This window comes from Sorex araneus, chromosome 3 (genome assembly GCF_027595985.1).
Source record: "Sorex araneus isolate mSorAra2 chromosome 3, mSorAra2.pri, whole genome shotgun sequence".
Classification (NCBI taxonomy): domain Eukaryota; kingdom Metazoa; phylum Chordata; class Mammalia; order Eulipotyphla; family Soricidae; genus Sorex; species Sorex araneus.
Window position 1 is genome coordinate 224892605 of NC_073304.1, and position 23351 is coordinate 224915955.

General features: G+C 46.3%; 1 protein-coding gene across 7 annotated transcripts in view; it reads left to right on the forward strand.

Moving 5' to 3' along the window:
• TLK2 (tousled like kinase 2) overlaps nt 1–22171 on the forward strand; it is a 110568-nt gene extending 88397 nt beyond the window's left edge. For all 7 annotated transcript variants that reach the window (XM_055132658.1, XM_055132662.1, XM_055132656.1 and 4 more), the window contains 6 exons: nt 5535–5624; nt 9837–10006; nt 11610–11748; nt 15926–16037; nt 18054–18161; nt 21077–22171. In XM_055132658.1, the coding sequence (XP_054988633.1) occupies nt 5535–5624; nt 9837–10006; nt 11610–11748; nt 15926–16037; nt 18054–18161; nt 21077–21250 (793 nt within the window). In that variant the 3' untranslated portion in view covers nt 21251–22171. The remainder of the gene's footprint in view (nt 1–5534; nt 5625–9836; nt 10007–11609; nt 11749–15925; nt 16038–18053; nt 18162–21076) is intronic.
• The last annotated feature ends 1180 nt before the right edge of the window (nt 22172–23351 follow it).

Here is a 23351-nt window from a genome sequence, read left to right on the forward strand (position 1 = left end):
GGGCCTGGGCCGGGGTAGGAGGGCGGTCACCCCGGCAGGAATTGGGCCCATAAGTGCAGGTGTGTTTCTTGCTTTCACTAACGTCAGGTTTTCGTGTCTCTAGCCCCCTGCCCTCCAGCCTTAGGAGTCAGAGTTTGGGCTCTGCAGCTTTGCAAGCCCCGGAGTGAGTTTGCTGTTAGGTCCCAGGGCTTCCTTGTTGTAGGTCTCATACTGAGCTAGACTAGCCCAGTCCCGACAGGGGGAGATGGCTTTTTTGATGAAGCCCCCAAATTCTTTATATGAAAGCAGTTTTGTCTTATAAAGTACTAATATTTTGAGGGGTAAAAGCAGTAAACATTGATGTTATCTTTTCGTTGACTTCTAAAGCTAATGGGAAAAATGAAACATTATTACATCTTTGTGGTTGTTGATCTTCGTGCATACTTTATATATCATGGATATAGATCTTTTATCTGAGTGTTGAGTGCAATTTTTTTCTCCTATTGGGTGTTTTTGCATTTTAGTCCCATTTTTCTTTTACCATGTAGAAACTCTTTTTGAATTTGGACCACATCTGGTGATGCTTAACGGTTTCTTCTGGCTCTATACTAAGGAATTACTCCTGGCACTGTTCAGGGGACCATATGAGATGCTGGGGATCAAACCCAGGTCAACCATGATCTGGGGTCTTGTGTTTGGGTTCTTGGTTCTAACTCTTGGAGTTAGAATCTTGGAGATTCAATCCATAGTCCACGACATTGCTGTTTTGATCGCTGCATCTTTATAATATAGTTTTGTTAGGTAATAAAATATCTCACAATTTTTAATTTTTCAATAAGACTTTGGCTATTTGGGGTGTTTCATGGTTATATACAAAGTTTATTATTTACTATTCTAAGTCCTTGAAGAATTTAGATGAAGATTACATTGAATTTATATATTTAAGTAGCATGGTCATTTTGACAGCGTGGATTCTTCTAATCCATGAGCATGGGATATTTTTCCATTTCCTAACGTCTTCTCTTGTCTCTTCTTTTCCTTTTGTTTTTGTTTTGTTTTGTTTGTTTTTTGTTTCTTGTTTTGGGGCCATACTCGCCTCTGGTCTTTAGTCCTGACTCCGTGCTCGGGGATCACTCCTGGCAGGACTCTGCCAGGGCAAACTGTATGTGGTTCTGGGGAGTGAACCTAGGTCATCTGCCTGCAAGACAGTTCTCTAGCCACGTGTTATCATTCAGGCCTTGTATTTCTTTCTTTTGTTTTTGTTTTGTTTTTGGGCCACACCCAGGGGTGGTCAGTGTTTTCTCCTGGCTCTACTCTCAGGGATCACTCCTGTCAGTGCTCTGGAGGGATTAAACTCAGGTTGGCTGTGTGCAAGGCAAGCACCCTGCCTCTCTAACTCCTCTCTTCCCTTTTGTTTGGTGGAGGGGTGGCTATACCTGGTGATGCCTAGGGGTTATTCCTGGCTCTGCACTCAGAAATTATCCTGGCAGTGCTCAGGGACCATGTGTGATGTTGAGGATAAAACCTGGGTCAGCCATGTGAAAGGCAAATGCTCTGCCTATTGTACTGTCTCTCTGGTCCTCTCTCTCTATTAAGTGACTTCGTTTTCATGGTATAGATCTTTCACCTCTTCAGTTAAGGTGATTCCTATATGCTTGTTATTTTTGGACACTATTTTGAATGGAGCAGACTCTGATCTCTTTCTCTTCTATTTCATTATTTGCATGTAGGAATGTGATAGATTTTTGTGTTGATCTGGCCACTTGACTGTATTGGTTTATTGTTAGCAGGAGCATTTTAGTGGACTCTTCGGGTCGTCTGTGTGTATTATTATGTCACCTACAAATAGAGATAATTAGACTTCTTTTCCAATTGGGATCCCTTTAATTTACTTTTTCTTGCCTGATTGCTGTTGCTGGAACTTATAATACTATATTAAATAAAAGTAGAAACAGACATACTTGCCTTGTGTCTGATCTCAGAGGGCATGCTTTCAGTTTTTTATGTTTTTTTTTTTTCTTTTTGGGTTACACCAGGCGTTGCACAGGGGTTACTCCTGGCTCTGCACTCAGGAATTACTCCTGGTTGTACTCAAGGGACCATATGGGATGCTGGGAATCGAACCTGGGCCAGCCACGTTGTGCTATTGCTCCAACCCCATCATGCTTCCAGTTTTTCACCACTGAGAATGATAATGACTTTTAAATGGATTTTATTTTCCGATCTATCCAACCACTTTTTTCCCCCCCCCTTTTTTTGGGTCATACTAAAGGATTACTCCTGGCAGTGCTCAGGGGACTATATGGGATGCTGGGATTGAACCCCAGGGTCCACCACTTGCAAGGCAAACACCCTACCAGCTGTACTGTTGCTCCGGCCCCTGTCCAACTACTTTTGATGGGAGAATTTAGTCCCTCAGCAATCAGAGGAATTATTTTTTTTGTTTATTTTTGAGTCACTCCCAGCAATGTTCAAAGCTTACTTTTGGTTCTGCACTCAGGGATCACTCCTAGCAGGCTCAGGGGATCAGGTGGGGTGCCAGGGACCAACCTTGGGTCAGTTGTGTGCAAAGCAAACTCCCCACTTGCTGTACTGTTGTTCCAGCCCCCCAGATAGATTTGGATATAAAGAACCAAGTTGCCATTTTTCTGTGTGGGGGTTGGTTGCTTTTGCGGTTGGCCACTGCTCTTTATACATGGCCTTTGAGTAGTTCTTGCAGGGTTGGTTTAGTTATAGCAGTTGTCGCCAGCTCTCATTTCTCTCAGAATGATTTTATCCCTCCTTCAAATCTAATGATACCTTTGCAGGGTAGTTGACTCTAGGTTGGAAGCTTTTTTCATTTAGTCCTTTGAATATTCATTAGTACTTTATTTAGCTTTTTTCCATTTTTTTTCCTTGCTTATATGATTTTATATGGGAGATTGTTATGTTATTTCCCTTGTATTTGAGGTTTTTATTTTTCTCATGATGCTGTAAGTAGTCTCGCCACTTTGATTAGTGTGTCTTGGTGTTTTGTTCACATCTATTTTGTTCACATCTATTTTGTTCACATCTATTTTGTTCGGCACTTTTTGGGCCTCTATGGGCCCCTTGAATCTGTGCAGAAGCTTCCCTCCAGAGACTAGAGGAAGAAATTCTACCTCAGAACTCATCTTCCACTGGTTTAGGTTTGTTTGCTTGTTTTGTTTTTTGGGGGCACACTCAGCGGTGCTGGGGGTTGTTGCCCTTGGCTCTGCACTCAGGAATAACTCTTGGTGGTGCTGGGCGGGCCATATGGGATGACAGGGATTGAACCAGGGTCAGCTGCATGCAAGACAAACTCCCTCCCTAATGTACTATCCTCTACTCCAGCCCCTCTTCCCCTTTTACTTTTGGTAAGGGTCTTAGCTGACCACTGTGTCTTGCTGTTGTGGTCTTTCATGCCTTCACTTTCATTTGTATGGATTCTTTCATAATCGGTCTTCTTTGAGTTGATTTAGTTTCTCTTCTAGTGGTTGCTTACTTTCCATTGCCTCTTTTGTGTGGATATGAGTATGGGTTTGAGGTCCTCCTCGACCAGACTGGAGAACTTTGATGAACTCAGGGCTTGCCGGGACTGTGACTGCAGGTGCAGGCCAGGTCCTGTTCCCATTGTTCTCCGAGTTTGTGGGCACTGACAGTGGAGCCTTAGACCCTTGATTATCTGAGTACTGGCCTGATTTGTTGTATTACACTAACAGACGACTGTTAGTGTATTCTCTTTCCATCACCACCTAATGGTATTGCAGTGGGACAGGCAAGTGTGGCTCTACCTCCATTTGTTTCGGGGCTTTTATCGGGGGCATTTTGGTTCGGTCCCTGGTATCCCACCTGGTCCCTTGAGCGTTATCAGGAGTATTTCCTGAGTGTAGCCCCTGATCATCACTGAGTGTTGCTGAATTCCAACCCTGCAGTTTCCCACCGACCTTAGCATGAGGCTCAGTGGTGTACAGCAGTCTCAGGAAACGTGGCACAGGGTGTCGGCACGGCCACTGGGGCTGGAGTGGGGGAGAAAGGGCACACCTGAAAGCAGCATCCTGAATCGAGGCTGTGGGGGGGGCTGCTGCTCCGGACAGGAGGGTGGGGTAATGACACTCTGGCTCCAGCCACTGAGAGGGGAGCCCCAGATGGTTTGGATTTGAAACCCCCTTCGCATTGCTCTTCCTTGGTTTGCAGAATTATCGAATTTCAGGAGTGTCCTTTACTTCTTTTGGCTCGAGTGCTTTCTATGTATATGTTGGACGGGGCCACTTTAGAAAACAACAATTTTTTGGTTTTATTTTACCATATCATAGAAAGTTTTTCTTATCTGACACTTGCAACTAAATGCCCCAAACTGAATGGTGCCAGATTATTTTGTTTTGGGGCGACACCCAGTGATGGTTAGGGGTTGCACTCAGGAATTACTCCTGGTGGTACTCAAGGGACCCTATGGGATGCTGGGTGCAAGGCAAGCTCCTTCCCCACTGTTCTATCTCTCCAGCCCCATAAATGGTGCTAGATTATTTAATATAGTTGTTACTTGCTGCCCTCTTTGTAAGTCGGCATTTGATACTTTTTAAAATTAACTATATTGTATAAACTTGCTCTATTATTTTTTTGCTGTTATTTTTAAATTCATTGTATGAATATCATATAGTACATGTTGTTTCTAATCTTATTAAGTGATTTTCAGTTAAAAAGTACTTTATAAAATGTATCAGTACACATATTAAACTCTTGTTTTTTAAAAAACTAAGGGTTTCCATAATTTCAATATTTCTTCTATAAAACTAATAGCTCTTAAAATCTTTTTTTGTAAGGAAAGGAATCAAGCAAATCTAAATCCAGTGCTCCAGATGTCCTAGAGAGTATTCCTCTTGTGGGAATGGCTCTGGATTCATCACTGCCACCACAAAAGCTCAGAAACACAAAGCACTTTTGTAGCCTTTAATCCTCTTTTACAAGGAGTTTGTGTGCTCAGATTGACCCCTCTTGTTGTGACCCTTGATATAAACATTGGTAGATGGGACTTACATTCAAGGAGAGAGCAAAAGCTGTTTTTGTAATTTTTTTTCTTTTTGGGTCACACCCGGCGATGCACAGGGGTCACTCCTGGCTCTGCACTCAGGAATTACCCCTGGTGGTGCTCAGGGGACCATATGGGATGCTGGAATTCAAACCCGGGTTGGCTGCGTGCAAGGCAAACGCCTTACCCACTGTGCTATCGCTCCAGCCCTTGTCTTTGTAATTTTTAAGTGTCTGATATTTAAATATCTGCTGTGTAACAGAGGTGAAATGGTCATCAAGCGATCTTAAGAGAATAAAGGATTACTACAGCTATTAGTTCTTAAATATGTGAGCACATTCTATTTTCTCAACAGTTTGACATATAGATAGTAGTCAAGAAAGTTGGATGAGGTAAGACAGCCAGCCAGATGGACAGGAATAGAATGAAATGTGGAAACAGTGAAGAAAAGAGACTATGTAGGAATATACTCAAAGAGTTCTAAAAGGCCACATAACAAAATGTTTTTCTTTTCAATGTTGTTTTGCAGGCACGCATGTAGGGAATACCGGATTCATAAGGAGCTGGATCATCCTAGAATAGTTAAGCTGTATGATTACTTTTCACTGGACACTGACTCGTGAGTATTGTTGTACCACTTATTTTCTTGCAATATGTTAAACCCTCATGGAATAGTTTTCATTTGGGGGTCCAGGAAAATACTCTTGAGGAAATACTGCATAACTAAATCAAAACAAATAGATTGAGTTATGGACAAAAATAACATAAGAATTACGATTTGAACTGACAACACTTTTTGGCCATAACATATGTACAGTCATGCCATACGAATGTTGACAGCTTGGAGAGAGGGTTTGCTAGTTTCTGTTGTGTAAATGCTCCTTGCACTTGCAGTCTCAAGCTATTAGGTTTAAAAAAAAAAAACAACTTTTGAGATATAGTTTACCTTACAGGTCACTCATTTAAAGTATGTGTTCAGTGGTTTCTTGCATATTCACAGATAATGTGTAACCATCACAGTAATCCATTTTTTGACATTTTCACCATCTCTGAAAGAAATCTCACACCTTTGCTTATTTCCCTCCTATTCCCTAGCTCTTAGAGCTCCTGCTGATGTATTTGATAGATAAGCTATTCTACACTCTAATTTGACTGGAATCACAGAACTTGTGGCCTTTGTCATGGTTTTGCTTGTTGTTTTTTTTTTTCCGAGACTCACCCTTGTCACAACCTATCTATCAGAATTCAGGCGTCTCATATATATCATTGTATTGATACACCATCTTTTTAAATCCACTTCATCCTACCAACAGTTCAGGTCACAGAATTTCTGAAAATGCAGCTAAATGTTCTTGGACACTGGCTGCAGCCCTCGGCGCCAGCGTTCCGCACTGAGCACCAGCTGAGCGTGGACTGGGAAAGGCCTTGCCTCACTCTGGGGCCGCTAATGAACACTGGCAGATTTATTTTTTAAAAAGTACCAGAAGGGCTAGAGCTATAGCACAGCAGGTAGGGCGTTTGCCTTACATGAGGCCAACCTGGGTTCAATTCCCAGCATCCCATATGGTCCCCTGAGCACCACCAGGAGTGGTTCCTGAGTGCAGAGCCAGGAGTAGCCCCTGTGCATAGCCAGGTGTGACCCAAAAATAAATAAATAAATAAATAAATAAATAAATAAATAAATAAATACTAAAAAAGTACCGGAAGTGTAAGTTTATTCTAGAATGAGAACGATAATGACACATTTAGAGACATGATCATTACCTGGACACCTAGCACCTCTGGATTTATGCAGGACTTTAACCCCCAAAATTAGCATTTGCGTATCCTTGACAAGAATCTAAAGTGAATCTCAAAAGATAGCCTCGCTCTGTCCTGCAGCCTTCCCTTCTGGGCGCCCAGCATGGATTTCGTTAGTTTGGAGTTAGCACTGTTCCAGACAGCAGTTGTCTCAGAAATTGCTGTGTGAGAGCCCACCCACACTTGGAAGTTAACATACAGTTTCCTTTCAAACATAAATTGTTCCCTCTTCCATTCACACGGGTGCCCCTTTCCTAAGGGTGACCCTGGTACAAGACATTGTCATGTCATTTGGCACGGAATGGGATTCAGAAAAATAGACAGTGTGCAGGTTGGAGCAATAGTACAGCAGCAGGGCACTTGCCTTGCACGCTGACAACCCAGGTTCAATCTCTGATGTCCCCTATGGTCCCTTAAGCCTGCCAGGAGCCAGGAGTAACCCCTGAGCATCACTGGGTGTGACTCAAAAGAAGAAAAATAAGAAAAATAGCCAGTTAGAGAGTATGTCTCCACAGAGTGATGTCACTGTTCTGTTTGAGTAAATTTCTTGATTAATGTGGCTCTCCTCCTCCTCTAAATGTAAGTCTAAAAAACATGTCAGGGGCTGGAGTGATAGTCCAGTGGGTAGGGTGCTTGCCTACCTGTTGGGCTTGATCCTTGGCATCCTGTATGGTCTTGCAAGCTTCACCAGGATTGGTTCCTAAGTGAAGAGCCAGGAGTAACCCCTGAGCATCGCCTGGTGTAGCCCAAACCCCCCACCCAAAGGGAAAAGAAAACATCTCAGAGATGATGTAATGATCTGGATTATTACTGTCTTGAGTCATGTACACACTAAGCCAGAGAGGCTGGATTGAGTTTGTATTATTCTTGAGTTACATTTACTTTTTTCTTCCTGTTGTATGTGATAAATTTTTTACCAAAAATAAGTCAGAATGGGGCCAGAGAGATAGTACAGTGGATAGGGTGCTTGCCTTGCACACGACCAACGTCTGTTTGATCCTCGGCGTTCCATGTGGTCCCTGTGCTCCCCCAGGGTTAAGCCCCAAACACTGCTGGGTGTGGCACAAAAACATAAAAGTTAGACTCTCATAAATAGTCTTTTGAGAGTTGTTTGAGTACTAAAAGATTTTAATTTCCACCTTGCCTTTGGGTCAAATAATATATTTCACTCACTGAGCATGAACATTTTTGTCTCAAATTTCAGGCTTCAATTAGAGAAACTATAAATTTCAGACATTTTTCCTCAAATAGGTGCTAAGATTTTCACAAGGAATATAGACTGTTGATGTGAGTCAGCATCCAGCAGACTCTGTACCCAGGTTTCATGGCTGCGGGCCTCGGAGTGCCTGGAGGCCTGCAGTGCTGGGTTCAGAGCGGCCCGTTATGCACCTCAGAGGAACTGACACGGCGGGGGCTGTCCAGCAGGGTCCTCTGGGTTCCGCTGGGTGTAACCAGTGGGGAAATGGCGTTAATGGGAGTTGGGCTCCAGTTTCCCCAATGGTGGTTGCATCTCCTCCTCCCTCTTGCCCTCTGGCTTTAGGGTGCTAGTGGCTTCCTGTTCTTAATGATTTCTGAGTGCTGTCACTCTTTCTGCATCTGTGATTTGCTCCCTGATTCAAGCATCTCTGTCTCACTCCTCTGGCTTTATTTCCTGACTAGACCCAGAGTGATGCCCACTTTGTCACATTAGAATTGTTCAGGAGGTTTTGTTTTGTTTTGGGTTTTTCTTTTTGGCCATACGCAGCGTGCTCAGGGGTTACTCTTGCCTCTGTGCTCAGGAATCACTTCTGGCGGAGCTCGGGGGACCAGATGTACTGCTGGGGACCAAACCCCGGTTGACCATGTGCAAAGCAAGTACTCTACCCTCTGTACTAATTGCTTCAGCCCCTGTTGAGAAAGTGTTTATCTCTCAGGAATATTCAAACAATTTAGAAAATCTCTCTAGCTTTGTAATGGCCTTGGGTGATAGACATATGGCCCTTAATGCCACAAAGAAGGGCCTATAACTAAATAGTATGTAGGGGTTTTTTGCATACTGTATGATAAAGTCATACACACTGTGTGACTGTGTGATTAATATTTATTAGAACCACAGATACTTCTCTTTTTTTTTTTGCCTTTTGGGTCACACCTGTCGATGTACAGGGGTTACTCCTGGCTCATTCACTCAGGAATTACTCCTGGCGGTGCTCAGAGGACCATATGGGTTGCTGGGAATTGAACCTGGGTTGGCCGCTGTGCTATTGCTCCAGCCAAGAACCACAGATACTTTTACAGCTCTTTCATACTTTATTTTTGAGAGACATTGTAGTGCAGTTTTGTGCCACATTGTTGCGGAATGTAGATGCAGATAGTGCTTCGGACTTGGACAAAGCCTAGCTTCTTCCTCAAGACTCTGCAACTGTGGGGCGTGTGGAAGGTCTGCTGTGAGTCTGTGCTTGATCGTGAGTTTGTTCAGAAATGCAGCCTGTGGCAACTGTTTGAGCCATCTCAAATGAGAAGATTCCACAAAGATACGTTTAGAAATACATTGTATTCTTATCATTGTTTTTTTGTGTTTTTTTTTTTTTGCTTTTTTGGGTCACACCCGGTGATGCACAGGGGTTACTCCTGGCTCTGCACTCAGGAATTACCCCTGGCAGTGCTCAGGGGACCTTATGGGATGCTGGGAATCAACATGGGCTGGCCGCGTGCAAGGCAAACGCCCTACTTGCTGAGCTGTTGCTCCAGCCCCTCTTGTCAGTGTTCTTAATTGTCTGGATTCAAGTAGAGGTTTGTCATGGGAGGAGATTAGCAGGACAGGTTCCAGATGAAGGGGAGAGAGCCTCTTCCCCAGCAGCTGGTTTTCTTCCTGTAAGCCATTCAGGTATGCTAAAACTGAGTAAAGAATGGAGTAGGAATATTGTAAGGAACAAATACAAAAGGATAGAGATACTAATAACCTAAAATTTTCTCTGGGATTGAAAAATACATTGTATTTAATTTGTATGCTCTATAATGGTCAAATGTTGGGAATTTTTTTCCCTTTTAGGTTTTGTACAGTATTAGAATACTGTGAGGGAAATGATCTGGACTTCTACCTGAAACAGCACAAATTAATGTCGGAGAAGGAGGCCCGATCCATTATCATGCAGATTGTGAACGCTTTAAAGTACTTAAATGAAATAAAACCTCCCATCATACACTATGACCTCAAACCAGGTATGTCCAACTTTAGGTCTTTGCTGGCTTTCTTTTGGTCTGACAAATTGCCTTTTAGTTTCATAAAGCAGGTGGTAGGTGCCAAGAAGGCCCGATGACATCCGGCTCTGGGCAGCCTGGTGGGTCGCTGCTTCCAGGTCCCCGCCATGAAGCCCCGGTCTCAGGGCGGCCGGGCGCAGCGGCTCTGCGGGAACAAGGGCACTGCTGATGGCAGCTCACGAGGACCGAGAAAGCTTCCTGGCAGGCTCATTTTTGGTTTTGGCCCATTACTCTCACTGTGTAATACTTTCTTAACTCTGCTAAGGCCAGAAACTAATGACTGATTTTGCACATATGCCTCCCATTCCAGTGATTGTGAGCAGAAGTTTTCATTACATTTAGGGAAGGGGCAGTAGGGTGAGGGCCGCGCCTGGCATTGCTCGGGTGGCCATACGGACTGGAGGGCCGAACCCAGGTGTCCTGCATGCAGTGCATGAACCCCAAGGTCTTCTCAGGCCTGAGATTCTCATGTTTCTGTATGGCCGCTATCTAACTTCCCATAGCTCTGAACAAAGAGTAGAGGCCAGTTAGATTTCCTCCCTTTGTTTTACATCATTGTCCTCTGAGAATTGTGTGAACGTTGGTTTAGCTTGAGGAGAGATGGCTGATTCCCAAGACTGGAGAGAGAGGACAAGGGTTAAGGCACTTGCCTGCACGTGCCCAACCAAAAGCTACATCCCCAGCCCTCAGCTCCTCCAGGAATAGCCCTGAGCACTGCAGGGCTCCACACCCTCCACTGCTCAGAAAAAGAAAGGGGACTTCCACTCACGGGATAATGTAGGCAGTTGGTAACTGCATTTCTCTCCTAGCTGCTACATATTAAGTCTTACTGTTCACTTTTTCTCCTTTCTTCTTTTGTTTTGTTTTACTCTGGGGCCACACCAGGCAATGCTCAGGGATTACTCCTGGCTCTGTGCCCAGGAATTTCACCTGGTGGTGCTCACAAGACCATATGGGATGCCGGGGATTGAATTTGTGTGCAAGGCAAACACCCTGCCTGCTATACTATCACTCTGGCCCCTAAAATGCTAAAATTTAGTTTTGACGAGTAATTAAAAAAAAATGGCAGTTGTATGATTGGGTTTTTAATCGCTGGATTCGGAGTATTTTATCCAAGAATTTTCCTGCCTTAGGAGCTGTAGGTGGCGCTGTGGGATTAGCTTTGAGTCCCTCGTTTGTTTTCTGTGAGTTCCCCTGTAACTCCCTTGAATTCCCTAGAAGTTTAATGGTTAGAGATCCTTACTGGAAGTTCACATGAAATTCTCTCACTATTCTTGACTGCCTGTACAAATGGTATTTTATTTTTTCAAGTAAAGTTTTCTATTGCTCATACTGGTGGTTTTGGCAGATTAAACAGATGATTCTTAGAAAATAAATTTTGTAGCCAGACATAGATGACAATGACATTCCCCCAGCATCCAACCTCCATATCGCTGCTTCCAGGGATTTGGATGTTTGCTGTTGCTTGCAAGAGTCGCTTTCTCATTTGTTGTCACTTTGGATTTGTTTCTTAATTAGTAAGGTTTTTTAAAAAATTATTCATGAAGAGTTTTCTCTTTTGTAGGTAATATTCTTTTAGTAAATGGTACAGCGTGTGGAGAGATAAAAATCACAGATTTTGGTCTCTCCAAGATCATGGATGATGACAGCTACAATTCCGTGGACGGCATGGAGCTGACATCACAGGGTGCTGGCACTTATTGGTAGGTACCTGGGACACCTGCTGGCGGGACACCTGGGGGAGATGTGACTGGGTGTGTGCCGAAGCAGTGGTGCTTGCTTACTACTATCCTGCCACGCAGGTGACAGTATTGTGGCCCAAGGTGTACTTTAGCCCCAGGTAACTCCCTTTCAGCTCTTGGACTCAGAGTTTACATTGTCTGATACTTGCTTTCGCTTATTGGACACCGTTAGGAGGGAGAAGCTGTGTGGCCAGGTATTTGGATAGAGAGTTTGCTCCATGGCTGGCACTGCTGAGAACAAGTCGCTCGTGTGGAGAATTGCCCGTAGCAAACACAGACGGGCCCTGAGGCCTTGTGCTAAGTGAGCCGAGTCGGAAAGTGATCCAGGCCTCACGGCGGAACCAGCAAACAAGGCAGAGAAGCAGACTGTTCAGGGGTTGTAGGCCAAAACCATAAAAGTGGGGTACACGGGGTCAGTGGCTACAGACTTGCAGTCACATAGCGGCTCTGCCTGGGCAGTGATGGCCGGAATAGCTGCTGTAGCTAACAGCAAGCACTGCCTTGCCGAGAGTCTCTCCGCAGTTCTTACCAGGAAACAGCTCATGGCCGCGAATGCCGAGGGTGTCAGCAGTGGTGGAGTGTTTTCTTAAGTAGCTGTGCGTGTCCTCCTTTGGACAGGGAGCACCCAGAGGATGCCTGCAGCTCAGATGCTCCATCCCTCTGTGGCGTCCTCGGGTGTCCAGTGGTAACTCATGGCAGCTGCGTGTTGGAATGGGGGATTTTGAACCCGGAGAGGTAACTTGCTGTTAGACCTCAGGGTAGGTGGTCAGATCACTAGCCCCGGGCCTTAGCCAGGATAGTGAGCACGTGGGGTCACCGGTGGTGCCCTAAAGCAGACACGACAGGGTGACTCATCAGCCAGATGCGATTTATGCAATTAAAGAATCGATCAAATTTTGCTAAAAACACCATGTATACAAAATTTCTACTTTCCATTGCTTCTTACTGTTTGTGTAGATTATCCCCATAGAGAAAATCTGTCTCTAAAACACGAGGCTCCAGGTTTAAAATAGAAGCTGCATTTATGCTTATTCACTATGGTAGTTATTATGGGTTTGTGTTCCTGTCACTAAATGATACAAAATATCTGCTGTTGGAAATTCTGGGAACACTCTACTCTAGACCCCTGCAATGTAAACTCTGGACCTTGATTTAAACTTTTTTTGTAGGGCAGAGGCTTCTTAATATTTAAATTAGTTGCTTCCTGGCTAACTTTGTTCTCTCTCTCTTTTTCTTAAATTTTATTTTATTCTTTGCTTTTTGGTGATGCACAGAGGTTACTCCTAGCTCTGCACTCAGGAATTACTCCTGATGGTGCTCAGGGGACCATCTGGAATTCTGGGACTCGAACCCAGGTCAGCCGTGTACAAGGCAAACGCCCCACCCACTGTACTCTCGCTCCAGCCCCTAACTTTGCTCTCAAGCTGTATGTTCAGCATTTGAAATTTATTTTATTTATTTTTTTGTTATTTCAATGAGTTGCTTCATTGCTAACTTTGTTCTCTTTCCTAAGCTATATGTTCAGCATTTGGATTTTTTTGTTGTTGTTGTTATTTCATCAGTATTTGGAACTCAAATAAAAATAATATGTTTGGGATTTGCTTATCTTGGGGGAAGTGTGTGTGAGCAAGGTCAGCCTCCTGTCGATGACTGTTGAGACGGGATGGTGCTTACTCGGGGATGTGTTTTTACTCTTTGTGTCTGAAGAGTTTTCACAGTAGACAAGGAATAGACTGAGAGGTGGCTCAGTACTGGGGCTCATGCTTTGCTTGGAGGAGCTTCCGGTTGGGTTCCCGGCATTGCCTGGGCCGAAGAGCATTGCTGGGGGCACCCCGGGGTCACTGGCGAGCCCAGCACCACATCCCTGCCTGGGCCCTTGAATTGGACCTCTCTGTGTCTGGGTTAGCCGAGCATTGCCAGGGGGACCCAGAGCATGGCTTGGGAGCCCTACTCCCCAGCCCCAACCCCGCAAAAAAGAAATGCAGTGAAAAGTTTTGAATCAAGTTACTAGTTTGTTTATTTTTAGTTTATATTTATGTATTTTAAAGAACCACAAGAATTAGGCTTTGAGAGATTTTAATGGAATTTGGAAGTGCTGTCTCAGATTTGGGGTCGCGCTGAGGGTCTAGGAGGCAGGTGGGCTTGGGGAGCCCTGCCGCCAGGGGCCGAACCCGGGCCTTCCGCATGCAGAGCTGTGTGCAGCCCGGTGAGCTCTCTAGCTCAGGAGCTGTATTTTGTGAAAAATAAAAATCTTTCCTTTATGTATTCATGCTTACCTTCTCCACATTTTATGAGTGCTTTATGTTTTCTTTCCTATGTGTTTTGGGCTAAAAATTATCATAAAAATTCAGCTCAGAGACTTCAGTCCAAAAGTGACTAAACTAAGAAATGAAATGAACTTTAGAAGAAGAAATCTCATTATCTGAACAGTTTCTGCCTCTCAGCTTTTGTGATTTCTTCAAGCTATATGTTTTGATTTTTATACCAGAAGCACAGCAGGACCTAAAATAAAGTTTTTCACAGAATTGATTCTGCCAGCATGAAATCTCTAGACATCGATCTGTGTCTTCAGAATGCTGCCTTCCAGCTGCGCCCGAGCTGAGACGGCAGGCACCGGGGAGCCGGGAATTTGTCTGGTTTCCTAAATGCCAGGAGGCATTTACCTTCCGTACCATGCAATTTGGTGTGGTTGGCTGTCCAGCTAGTCTTTTTCAAGACCAAGTGGAGGGTGGGGGGAGGGAATTCATATGGGGATTGAACTTTGCTGGCAACTGTGTTTTGGGTTTTCTGTTCTCTCTGAGCCTTCCAGTAAGTCCCTGATTACCCTGAAAGCAGGGAATGTGAAGGGTTGCCTGATAACCTCAGTATTAGTGAGTGTAAGTAAAAGTTCTGAGTCAGATTTCTAAGAGGTTACCTTAAGAATATACTGGGGCTTCTGCTGAGAGATTTGTATTGGGTTCTGATTTCCTTTGGACTTGAAATGGTAACTTTTTTGACTTTGAAATGGTTACTTTTTTGTGGTTTTCAGACCACACTGGGGGGGGGCGGGGAGTGTGTGTGTGTGTGTGTGTGTGTGTGTGTGTGTGTGTGTGTGTTGGGGAACGAACTGGACCGTGTGTGTGTGTGAACAAACTGGACCCTGTGTGTGTGTGTGTGTGTGTGTGTGTGTGTGTGTGTGTGTGTGTGTGTGTGTGTTGGGGAACGAAGTGGACCTAGTGTGTGTGGGAGGGAGTGTGTGTGTGGAGGGGAACGAACTGGACCTGCTGTGTGTGGGGACGGGGAGTGTGTGTCGGGGGTAATGAACTGGACCTGCTGTGTGCGGGGCAAGCGCCCTACCCACTGTACTCACTGCAGCCTCTCAGGGCTTCCTCTAGGTGTGCTCAAGCCTGGTTATGCTTGGGGACCATGTGTGGTGCTGGGGATCAAACTGGGTGGGTCACGTGCAAAGCCCATTATCTCTGTATGTACTATCTCTCTGATTCTTAAATGGTAACTATAGGAACGGGTTCAGGCAACAAGAAAAGAAACCCACACCTCTTCTGCTTGTATTTGAATGTTAATGCAGCGATCATAAAAGGGTATCTACTTCTTTTAGGGTCCCTGTCACTCACCCCCTTAAAAAAAAAAAAGTTGGTTGATTGATGCTTCTGAGGCATAGCTCTAGGCCAGGAGGCTAGCTGGGTGTAGTAGAAACCAAGGGCAATATTTACCTCATTAGCTGGGAAGTGTTATTTTAAGCCTTTTTGGGTTATTTTTGTTTGTTTTTGGTTTGGGGCCACAACTGGCTATGCTCAGGGGTTACTCCTGACTGCACTCAGAGATGAGTCCTGGTGGTTCTCTGGGGACCGTATGGGGTGCTGGGGAACAAGCCCGGGTCTGCCGCATGCAAGGCGAGCGCCTGCCTGCTGTACTGTTTATCTGGCCGCCTATTTTAAGCCTTTTTAATGGATCAGGGTTACTGCTTACGTTAGAAGAAACCACTTTTCACTGGCTTTCTCCGGCTAGACCTGTTTTTGTTTTTTTTTTTGTTTTTTGTAGCAGTTAAATTGTCATTTTTAGTTTCAACAAGGTCTCTACTTAAGTCTGTTGGTACATGTCTTAGATTTTTCTAAGAATTTTTATTTCCTTTTCATCCTAGGTATTTACCACCAGAGTGTTTTGTGGTTGGGAAAGAACCACCAAAAATCTCAAACAAAGTTGATGTCTGGTCAGTGGGTGTGATCTTCTACCAGTGTCTCTACGGAAGGAAGGTAAGACAGGAGGCCGGCTGCGGTCGCGTGCCAGCCGTCCCGGGAGGCACCAGGGAGCACTGGAATGGGGCGTGATTCTCCTGAGGCTAAATATTGGTTCTGCGAAATGGAGTGCTGAGGCTCGAGGCACAGTGCAGGGGCTAAGATGCTTGCCTTGTGCTTGGCCAGCCCCGGTTCAACCCCTGACACCATGTCTGGTCCCCGGAGTACAGCCAAGGGTCACTGCAGAGCACAGAGCCAGGAGTAGCCCCTGAGCACCGCAGGGTGTGGACCAGTTCTCCCCCACCCCACACCCCCCAGAAAAGGAATAAAAATCCTGAGAGTCGTGAAGAAAAGAGTCCGGCGAGGCGGCACAGCAGAAAGGGCGCTACTCGGGACCTGCTCCCTCCAGTGCTCAGGGATCACATGTGGTTCAGGGTCAATGCCCAGTTGGCCACATACAAGGATTTAACTCCAGCTCGGGACAAGACTTTATTCTAATAAGGTAAAGGAAAACTGTGTGAACTTCTGATTGAAGTATAGTTTCCCAGGAGCTGCTATTCTTGAAGGTTCCAGGAACTGAAACGATATTTGCAGTGCCCCTTAGTCCCAAACACCCATTATTAAAGCTACAACTTACAAAATGCATTTAAAAAATATTTCTTTAATAAATAGTGAGGAGGTCACCAAGTACTGTTAGCTAAAATGTATCATTTGAGGGGCCAGAGCAATAGCACAGCGGGTAGGGTGTTTGCCTTGCACATGGCCAACCAGGGTTCAATCCCCGGCATCCCATATGGTCCCCCCAAGCACTGCTAGAAGTAATTCCTGAGTGCAGAGCCAGGAGTTACCCCTGAGCATGGTTGGGTATGACCTAAAAAGTATATATATATATATATATATGCAAAGATAAGCATAATACCTCAAATTAACACCCAATTAGAGATAATTTACTAACAAGGCTATTATTCAAACAATATATGTATACATATATATACATGTATCTGTACATGTATATACATATATATACGTGTATATATTGGGTGTTAATTTGAGGTATTATGCTTATCTTTGCTTTTTTCTTGTGAGCATAATGCCTTATATTAAGGTCCAATTTTACTTATATTCATACATTTGCCTGTTGTGAAACTTCCTGTATGTTTCACGTTCCCATTTGGGCTGTGAGTAAAAAGAACCTCCAAAGACTTGTTATATTTTAATTACACTCTCCAGATGAAAGTTTAATTCATATTTCAGTTTTCTCTTCAACTAAACCTTTGATTTTGTTGTTGTTTTGTTTGGGGGCCACAGCTGGCAGTGCCCAGGGCTCAGTCCTGGCTCTGCTCAGGGACCACTCCTAGCAGGCTCAGAAGACCATATTTGCTGGGGATTAAAAGTAGGCTGGCCCTGTGCCAGGCAGCTGCCTTAGCTGTCTTGTCCTGTCCCCCTGGTCCCTGATTCTTCATCGTATCTCTCACAAGAGAAAATTACTTGGAAACACGGGGGTTAAGTATGACTTCTACCGTGTACTGACGTCATCGGGCTGGATGGTTTGTGATCTCTCAGTAGTAGCCTTGGGCTGGGACGTGTCTGAGTCTGTGAGACTGGCGGCTCAGAGGCCTCGATGAGGCTATTTTGTCCCTTCTCCCCACCCCGCCCCGACTCTGCCTTTCCCTTTCTGTTCTTTCCCTTTCTTATCCCTTCTTTTCATCTGTGTCCTGGGTCTGCAGTGGCACATGTGAGTCCATAGGAGTAACTCGGAGCAAAGGGTGTTGCTGCTCTTGCTCCGGGTGCCTTGCCCTGTGTGGTCAGCGTCGCCTACTAGGGCTGTGCCCACAGCTGCTGCTGCTTCTGGGCCCAGCGCTGCCTCCCCGAGAAGCTGCTGGGACGAGTGGTGGGAGCCGGGCGGCGGCGGGAGGGTCTGGGGTGCCGCACGGCCTCCCCCTCCTCCTCCCCTGTACTTGTCAGTTGTGTTTTCTTTCCTCTTAACCAGAGACTCACCTTCGCTTATCCATTTGCTTTGTTTTTCTGCCATAGCCCTTTGGCCATAACCAGTCCCAGCAAGACATTCTACAAGAAAATACTATTCTTAAAGCTACTGAAGTGCAGTTCCCGCCAAAGCCAGTAGTAACACCTGAAGCAAAGGTAAGTTCTGCACCAAGTGGCCACGGAGTCTGTTCTGCTTTGTATTTCTCTGGCTGGGTCATGATGGGTGGCTTATCCCGTACAAAATTCATGAGTTATTGAAAAACATCTTCCTGGGGCTGGAGCAATGATACAGTAGGTAGGGGGGTTTGCCTTGCATACAGCTGACCTGGGTTCGATCCTGGCATCTCATATGGTCCCTCGAGCAGTGCCAGGAGTGATTCCTGAGTGCAGAGGCAGGATTAACCCCTGAGCATCACTGGGTGTGGCCCCAAAACAAAGCAAACAAAACAGAATCCTCCCCCTGCTAAAAGTGTGTTTCTCCAACTCCTGTCCTCGGCCCCTCTCCTCCCACAGCAGACAGTGTCGGGCCTATAAAGAGCCAGACACTGTCTGACGCAGTAGCCTTGGAACTGTAAGTATGTAGGAATGAACTGCCGACAAGGTCCCTGCCCCGAAGGAATTTACATTCCACAGGTGGGACAAACAGTAACTAGACATGAATATATTCCAGATGGTGATAATTGTTATGAAGAAAGTTAATGGGAGTATCTGTTTCCGATGGCTCGTTTGGGAAAGCCCCCCTGGTCAAGCAAGGGTTTGCGTAGCCTTGGGTGGTGTGATGGGGGAACCCTGTGCAGAGGCGGGAGAGAACTGCTCCCAGTGAGAGGGGCGTGCAGCCCGGGGCCTGCGAGTGTCTGGAGTGCGGGCGACAGAGCAGGTTGCGGAGGCGAGGGTGCAGCTGGCCGGGGGCACTCTGGGCCGCCAGCGGAAGAGCTTGCTCGGGCCGTCATGGCTTCTGGCTCCTGCCTCACAGCCTGGCACTAGTGGTCCTGTGAGGAGAAAACTCAAGATCGGGAATTTTACAGACTGGTACCCTGCCCTAGGTTACTTGTTTTAAATTCCAGTTCCAATGATCTCACAAGAAATGTTTCAGCTTTTTTCTTTTTAAAAAATTTTTTTAAATGGAATCACTGGGAGATACACAGTTACAAGGTGGGTTTACATGATGGATTTCAGTCATACAGTGTTTCAGTCATACAGTTACATGATGAGTTTCAGCCATACAGGGTTCCAGTACCCATCCCTTCACAGTGTACATTTCCCACCAACGTCCCCAGTTTCCCTCCCGTCACTCTCTGATGTTTTGGGGCCACGCCCAGTTGGTGCTCAGGGCTTGCTCAGGCATCACTCCTGGCAGGGCTCTAGGACCAAACCCTGAGTCGGCTACCCGCCTGCTTCACTCTCCCCAGTGAAAGGACCGTTCATTTTCAAAGATCAAGGACTGTGATTTTTGTTTCTGTGAATTTGTTCTCATCTTCCAGATGCCAGCAGATAAGCAGCTACCTGCCAGTATCTTTGGCTTAGACAAGGCTGGATTGATATTTTTTGCTAAAGGAAAAGATAGAGAATCAACAGTTTGCTTTATGCTCTAGACTTTTTCAGTGGACTGTTAATCAGTTTCATAACAGACTGTTTAATAGACCAGTCTTTTATTATCAGCAGTTTGGGATTCACAGCAGAACTTACTGGAAGAGTAGTTAGGTTATTCTCCTCCCCCTCCCTCCCCCAGAGTGTCACCCCTCAGTAGACCTACATTGGCATCAGTGTCCCCTCAAGCACAAGAATGGGCTTTGAGTAATAGTGTCATTATATAATATATGTGGCTTTAAACATTTTTTACTGTTGTTTGGAGGGGTGGTGTTTGAGCCACATCCGGAAGTACCTGGGGGCCACTCCTGGCCGTGTGCTCAGCAGAGCTTGGCAGATGGATTGCACAGAGGAAGGGCACAAACTAGGGTGCCTGCGTCTGCACTCCAGCCTTCTGAGCAAACTCTGTGCCCGTGACACTTTGTAGTTTAATAAGTATTTAATTCATTTACAGTAGTTTGATGTTGAGGGACCGGAGCAATAGGGAACGGGTAGGGCCTTTGCCTTGTATGCAGCCGACCCAGGTTCAATCCCCAGCATTGCATGTGGTCCCCTGCGTACCACCAGGAGTAATTTGAGTGCAGAGCTAGGAGTAACCCCTGAGCACTGCTGGGTGTACCCCCACCCTCATCCTCCCCAGCCCCCAAATTTGATGTTACATTTGAAGATTCTTATTGAATAGACCCCTCCGTTTAAAAATAGGAAAAGCAGGGTGCTGGAGAGTAGCACAGCAGGCAGGGCGCTTGCATTACTCGGAGCCAACATGGGTTCAATTCCCCAGCACCTCATATTGTCCTCCAAGCCCAGCCAGGAGGGTCCCTGAGCACAGAGCCTAGAGTAAGCCCTGAGCTCTGCCAGGTGTGGCCCAGAATCCAACAAGAAAATTACAGAAACCACAGAATCCTTCATACTTAGGCAAAGGAATCTTGTAGTGGCAACTTAGGGCTCAGAATCGAGCCTCACAACACGTTTCTACGTCCGCAGTGTTACTGAGGCCACAAGTCCTGGTCAGGCTTTTCCGACTGTGTGCCCGATCTTGGTTTAGGGAGTGGGGAGAACGGGATTCACAGGGAAAGCCTGGACCGGCCTGTGGCACGTCAGTGTGAGTGTGTCTGCTTGCCCTGCGTGGCACAGCAGTTTGTCACGGCATCTTCTGGGGGGCTCCCGGGACCATGGTGTGTGCAGGCTGTGCACGCCAGCCGACGCAGAGCCACAAGGAGACTTGGCGGCGGGGTTTGGTGCTTTGGGGCCGAAGTGTTGAAGGTGCTGTCGTCCTTCCTCCGTGGAATGACTAAGCCATCAGCTGTGTACGTGTGGGGGGGTGTCGATGGCTCCAAGAAGAGCTGCCGCTGCCCCAGGCCTTCCTCCCACCCTGCCGTAGCCCTGGTTTCGGGAGTGTCCTTGAAGTGTTAGCCTTGGCAGCTGCTCCAGGCCGAGGGCCTGGGCCTCCTGCTTCAGGCTGCTTTAAGCACCTTTCCTTTCAGGCGTTCATCCGACGATGCTTGGCCTACCGGAAGGAAGACCGCATCGATGTCCAGCAGCTGGCCTGTGACCCCTACTTGCTGCCTCATATCCGGAAGTCGGTCTCCACGAGTAGCCCTGCTGGCGCTGCCGTTGCCTCCACCTCCGGGGCCTCCAATAACAGTTCTTCGAATTGAGTCCGACCCAGGCCGCGAACTGTTCAGCTCACATGGTGGACAAATGGCTCAGCAGCGGGTTTGGAACATAGCGAATCCGAATGGATCTCATGAAACCTGTACCAGGTGCTTTTATTTTCTTGCTTTTTTCCCATCCATAGAGCATGACAGCATTGATTCTCATGGAGGAGAACCCTTGGGCAGTCCTGGCCAGGCCTCGTAGGAAGAGGCCCCGCCCAAGGCTCCGGCGTCAACGGCCACTGTGAGTGGCTGCTCTGAGTGAGGAAAAAAACGAAAAAGAAAAACTGGTTCCATGTACTGTGAACATGAAAACACGCAGACTCAGGGGGGTCCCTGATGCAGTGCTTCAGTGAAGAATGTGGACTTGAAAATACAGACTGGGCTAGTCCAGTGTCTATATTTAAACCTGTTCTTTTCTTTTAATAAAGTTTAGGTAACATCTCCTGACAAGCTTGTAGCACAAAGTCTCAGCTGGGGATGGTGTTTGACTTTGGAGGAAAAAAGTTGCTATTGCCCGTTAAAGGCACTAGAGTTAGTGTTTTATCCCTAAATAATTTCAATTTTTAAAAACATGCAGCTTCCCTCCCCCCGTTTTTTATTTTTCAAAGAATACATTTGGTCATAAAGTGAAACCCGTATTAGCAAGTACGTGGCAACGTTCATTCCAATCAGATGCAGCTTCCTCCTCCGTCTGGTCTCCCGTTTGCAGTTGCTCCCCTCCTCTCGGGGTGGGGGGGGGTGGGCTGAGTGGGAGGACTGGGGTGTGGGGTTTGCCATGGACACAGAGTGAGCTTAGAAGGCTGCAGCTTGGAGTCTCTCTAGGTTTCCAGCTACTTCTTCACAATTTGAACACTTGACGGTTGTCCCTTTTAATTTATTTGAAGTGCTATTTTTTTAAATAAAGGTTCATCTGTCCATGCAGTCCTCTTGGATTCTCTGAATGTAGAAACTCAAAACTGCTTGAAAGATAGGCAGGACACAGGCCAGAGAGCCCAAGACTCGGGATCAGGATTCCGAACAACGTCTCGTGCTTGCTCAATGGTGTACATTTCTTGTTAACCACGTTATTAAAACTTGATCAGCACATAAGCATTCCTCTGTTAGATCTTTTGGAAGGTAAACAGCCTCTAGTCCCCATTTTGTGGGTGTGTGCTGGGGGGACGCGTGGCTGTGCGTACACACTGGTTTGGGGGCCACACTCGGTGGTGCTCAGGACTTACTCCCAGCTCTGTACTCTGGAGTCACTCCTGGCAGGGCTCAGGGTACGAGATGGGGTGCTGGGAGTCGAACCCAGGCCCAGTGCTTGCGAAGCTAGCACCTTCTATACTATCTGGCCCCTACACAGTCATTTTTATAGGCTCATTGAGTGGAATTAATCCCAAGAGAGCTAGTTGTTTTGGATAGGAACATTCTTTTAGATCTTCTCCCAAAGTTTGGTTGTTTCTTTTTTTCTTTTTTTTTTTTGGCTTTTTGGGTCACACCCGGCAATGCACAGGGGTTACTCCTGGCTTTGCACTGAGGAGTTACTCCTGGCGGTGCTCAGGAGACCATATCGGATGCTGGGAATCGAACCCAGGTTGGCCGCGTGCAAGGCAAACGCCCTACCCACTGTGCTATTGCTCCAGCCCCAGTTTGGTTGTTTCTAAGCTGTATGATGAACTGGTGATTGGGCTGAAATGGGAGCTGGTGCCCCTGATGGCCCTGAAACCGCACCAGGCTCGCTGCAGAGCAGGAAGGAGGCCAGAGCCAGAACATGTGGTGGCCAGCTTGGAGTGTGACTGACAACTGACAGACGTGGCAAGAGGGCTTAGCCAGAAATATTTAAAGATGGAGCTTGCAGGCATGCAGGTTCGTGTGTGTGTGTGTGTGTGTGTGCGCGCGCGCGCGTGCGCGTGCGAGGGCGGGGTGAGGGGGTTCAGAAAGGGCAGGAGCTCCCAGGTAACTCATGACGCCAGTATTTCTTGTCTATGTGAAATGTCATCAATGGTGACATTTCCAAGGACCTTTGTTTTGTGGCCCTAATCTTACCCTGGTGTTGAATAGTCTTTCTTTCTTTGGCTGCCACACCTGCTGGTGCGCAGGGCCACTCCTGGCCTGGTCC